Source organism: Pseudomyrmex gracilis, unplaced genomic scaffold, assembly GCF_002006095.1.
Source record: "Pseudomyrmex gracilis isolate BER0280 unplaced genomic scaffold, ASM200609v1 scaffold_1175, whole genome shotgun sequence".
NCBI lineage: Eukaryota > Metazoa > Arthropoda > Insecta > Hymenoptera > Formicidae > Pseudomyrmex > Pseudomyrmex gracilis.
The window spans coordinates 17,652-21,718 of record NW_018021759.1 but is presented as its reverse complement, the minus strand read 5'-3'; the positions used below and the strand labels follow the sequence as shown (position 1 = coordinate 21,718).

The 4,067-nt window shown below is 28.6% G+C and overlaps 1 protein-coding gene across 1 annotated transcript; it reads right to left on the bottom strand.

Annotated features, from left to right (window-relative positions):
• Positions 1-1,262: 1,262 nt before the first annotated feature.
• Positions 1,263-2,654, bottom strand: LOC109861940. The gene has a single exon (XM_020441794.1). The coding sequence runs from the start codon at positions 2,652-2,654 to the stop codon at positions 1,263-1,265; it is 1,392 nt and encodes a 463-aa protein (XP_020297383.1).
• Between the last annotated feature and the right edge of the window lie 1,413 nt (positions 2,655-4,067).

The following is a 4,067-nucleotide window of genomic DNA, read 5'->3' as shown; positions in this document are numbered from 1 at the left end:
TAACAAAAACGTAAATAAAATAAAAAATAAATGACAAATAAATAACAAATAAATATAAAAAATATTTAGTCTTCTTTGGTTATTAGTTTTTTCTTCTCTGCTATCAGTCTTTTTATTTCAATATCTAATTTTTTCTTTTCTTCTAGAAGAGCCTTTTTAGCTTTCTTTTCCTCATCTTTCTTTTTTCTTGCTTCATCTCTCAGCCTTTTTCTTTCTTCACTTTCTTTCTGTTTTTTCAGTTTTTCGTTTTGAATGTCTAAATGATGCTGTCTCCATTCTTCAGAAGTTAGGACAGTGGACACTTTTTTTGATACTTTTTTTTTCTTTGCTTTGATTTGATCATCGGGCCAAATAAATGATCTTTTAAAAGGCGATGAGACTTTCTCTTTTAGCTCATTTTCTTTTTCTTCATTATCATTATCTATAGAAAAAATGTTATTAAAGAATACTACTAAAAATTAAATTTCTTTTAGTGATAAAAATTAATGATCCTTAAATACCTATTAGAGTTTTATGAATCTCTTGATCAATTTCTTCAGGGATAGTCTTTTTTATTNTTTTTTTATTTAATTTTTCGNAAATCTTTTCTACTTTTGTTATGCTCAAATCTAATATTTCGCAATTTGCTTTATTTTCATCATTTGTTTCATTTTCGTGCAGTGTTATATCATTTAGAAAATCACAATTATTATTTTGTTTATCTGGATTCTGATTACCTTCAAAAATATTATTTTAATGAAAGTTTATTCTTGACATATTTATATAAAATATTTTAGATAACAATATCTAAACTAATAGTATCTAAACTAACCTTCAGAAAAGTCTCGTGAGCTTAAAGTAGAACCAGATTCTATAGCAGTCTTCTTTGACAAATTATGTGTGTCATTGTCTGAACTTAAACTTTGTGCATCCATTGTTAAATGATGAAATGAGCTGTTTTCATTTTCATGCAATAAAATTATATCCATGTTTTCTATTATAATGTTTTNATCAACATTTAATGATTCAGATAGAAAGGAATCAGTATTTGCAAATTCAATAGAAACTTCACTGTTTTCCTGATTATTCTNCACTTCATTTATACACACATTCTCATCATTTACTCCTACTTACATTGAAAAATAAGTATATTATTCCAATGAAAACACAACATAAAATATGAAATAAAGAACAAAAGTAGTACTATTGCTTAATTATAATATTAATCATATATTTTTATTATTGCATATAGTATNAGAAATTCTTTATAATTATAATTAATATTACAAATATTTACTGGAATTATTTACACTTGTAAAGGATATCCCCTTTACATCTAGCCAATATTTAAATAAACCTTCTTGTGATTTATTGGAAACTTCAAAGCTTCCACTTGATACAGCACGTTCAAAGTCTTGGATGTCTTCAGGATTTAGTCGACTTTCTAGATGATGTAGATATTGGTTATTTTCTTTTTCTTCGCTAAATGTATGTAGTGCATCTTTGTTCTCTTTATTCTTATGTGCGGTTTTNTTTTTATTTAAAACATTGAAATCCACAGCATTTGGTGTAAATGGTAGAAGGCCACATGTTCGGAAACCATTTTTAATGATTTCCGGTAAATTTGCTATTGACTTCAAAGTTTCTTGTAAAATTGGGGCAAAATTTTCTCTTTTTAATTTTTGTGTCTTATTTTCAATTCTCCAGTCATCAATTGCTTTTTTCCAATTCAATTTTACAGGATGAAAGACTGCTACATCCAAAGGTTGGAGTATGTGTGTAGCATTTGGATATAGAGCTATAAGCTCTATTCCAGTTGTTTTACAAAATTGTGAAAGAGCATATGTCATGTGTGAACTATGACCGTCAACATATAAAATAACTGGTAATTGGATTTTGTTCAGTATGAGCCATGGATGAAACTGTGTAGTTATGTAGTTATAAAAACAGTCAGCCGTCATCCAACCTCTTTCAGTGCTTCCAGCAATCCATCCTGAAGGCAACATATTGGTAATACTCGCTGGTATTCTCTCGTACCAGAAAAGTACAAGAGGTGGTAGCATTTTGCCATCTGCGTTCACAGTAAATAGAACAGTGATGCTCTCCTTCTCGTCTCCATGCACCACTTTATACACGGAGTTGGATCCTCTACGTGCCAATACTTTGCCTGCTTTTGGTACTAAGAAAAAGNCACTTTNATCTAAATTAAAAACTCTGGATGGATGGACATCTAATAAATTTACTTTTTCTAAATGTTTGTGCACTTCGCTGAACCAACTCCTTAGAACATCTTCAGTTACTGCTGCACGATTTGCATTTAAATTTTGAGCAATTCTTTGTGTAATTTCTGAATGTCTCTTTTGAAAAGCCTCCCACCAATGTCTACCAGGTTTATTGTTTTTGAAAGGAGTTTTCCTTTTTAATTGTATAATCAGATTTTGCACACAATGCAAAAGCATACTTTTTGTTACAGGAAAACCCCTTTCATTACAATAAAATATCCACTCAACAATCGTTTGTTCTTCCTTATAAGTCAAATATGTACTTGGACCTCTAGCAGCTTCAACAGGTATAATGAACTTGTGCTTCGCATAGAGAGTACTTCTTGGTACTCGATATATCTCAGCTGCTTTTCTCGTTGTCATTCCTTTTTCTATCGCTTCCAGTGCGTTCATTACATTTTCTTGACTATACTTTTTTTTATGTAGAGAATTTGCTCTCTTTTTTTCCTTTAAACTTGTACTCATTTTTAAATTTCTATATACAAATAAAAAAAAAACTAAGTAAGTAATAGAAATGAATNAAAAAACTGCTCAAAACTAAAATAATTCATACAACAAAACAAACTTACTAACAATGAAAAAAAGTTACAATATAATGTGAGGTTATGTATATTAGTATTAAAACAATAGGTGAAAAAATTTATAAAATTGAAAGTAAATATATAATCTATTATAATATTGCCATAAATAGTATTTGTAATAATTGTACTTACAGTGTTTTATTATAAAAAACGTNTAAAACTAACTGCTAATTATATGGCTAGTTACTCGGACGGAAGAAAAAGTACTGTAAATGCCGCGTTGCCCGGTAATTNGCCGGTCGGTCAGTTATTGGGTAGTCATTGACCAAACATGATTTTNATGTACTAGTACATAACCACGTAAATTTTTAATGGAAAAACAATTTTTAGGAGTAAGTTGTCGTTTTCTATTTATTAGAATCATATTTAAGAATCTATAAATACAATATTTTATACGAAGTCCTAAAATTATGATGATTATAGTCTTAAGAAGTTTGACACTTTTCTTAGCCATATCTTAAGAAATCAACCATGATTGATAGTGCATGACAGTATAAATATACATTAAGTTTTTAAATATTCTAAGCAAAATGTTCAGAAGCATAATTTTTTATGTGAAAAGCTGAACAGTTAAATAATGTAAATGAATAATAATATTCTTCTTTTTCCGTGCACAGATGTTAATAAAAAATAATATTCTCNCTAGTGGTCAGGTAATAGGACGTGGTCAGTTATTGGGACTTTTACCTTAGTATGTAAAAAATGACACAGAAAAGTTTACTTGGTGCTACTTTTTGATATCACTTTTTTTGTAAAACAGATTTTTAGAGTAAGAATGTTTTATAGTATTTAAATAAAGACAATATGTGTTGTGCGTGTACTTGGCACCTGTTTTTACCTTTTTTTTAAAAGGTAAGTTTTTCGAGAATTGTAAAATAAAATAAATTTAATCTCTCAACAATTGTAACACATTTATTTATTTATTTTCTCCAAGAAAAGAATATAAACTATTTTAGCATTTTTTGGCCAGTGGTGTTTTTTAATTTGCATATCATCAATTCCAAGCCAGCTAGTTTTTCCTTCTCTACACATACTTGTATAATGATTGTTTTCAATACACAGCCCATTATTAAATATGGCATTCATTACTTTGTATAGCTGTCCATTTATTGACACTTTAGTCGTTGGTACAGCACGTATATTTAGATTGTTTGTTGATATTACTTTACCATCTTCTGAAAATAATAGAAACTGAATGATAAGTATTTCTTTTGTCAATGTTAAT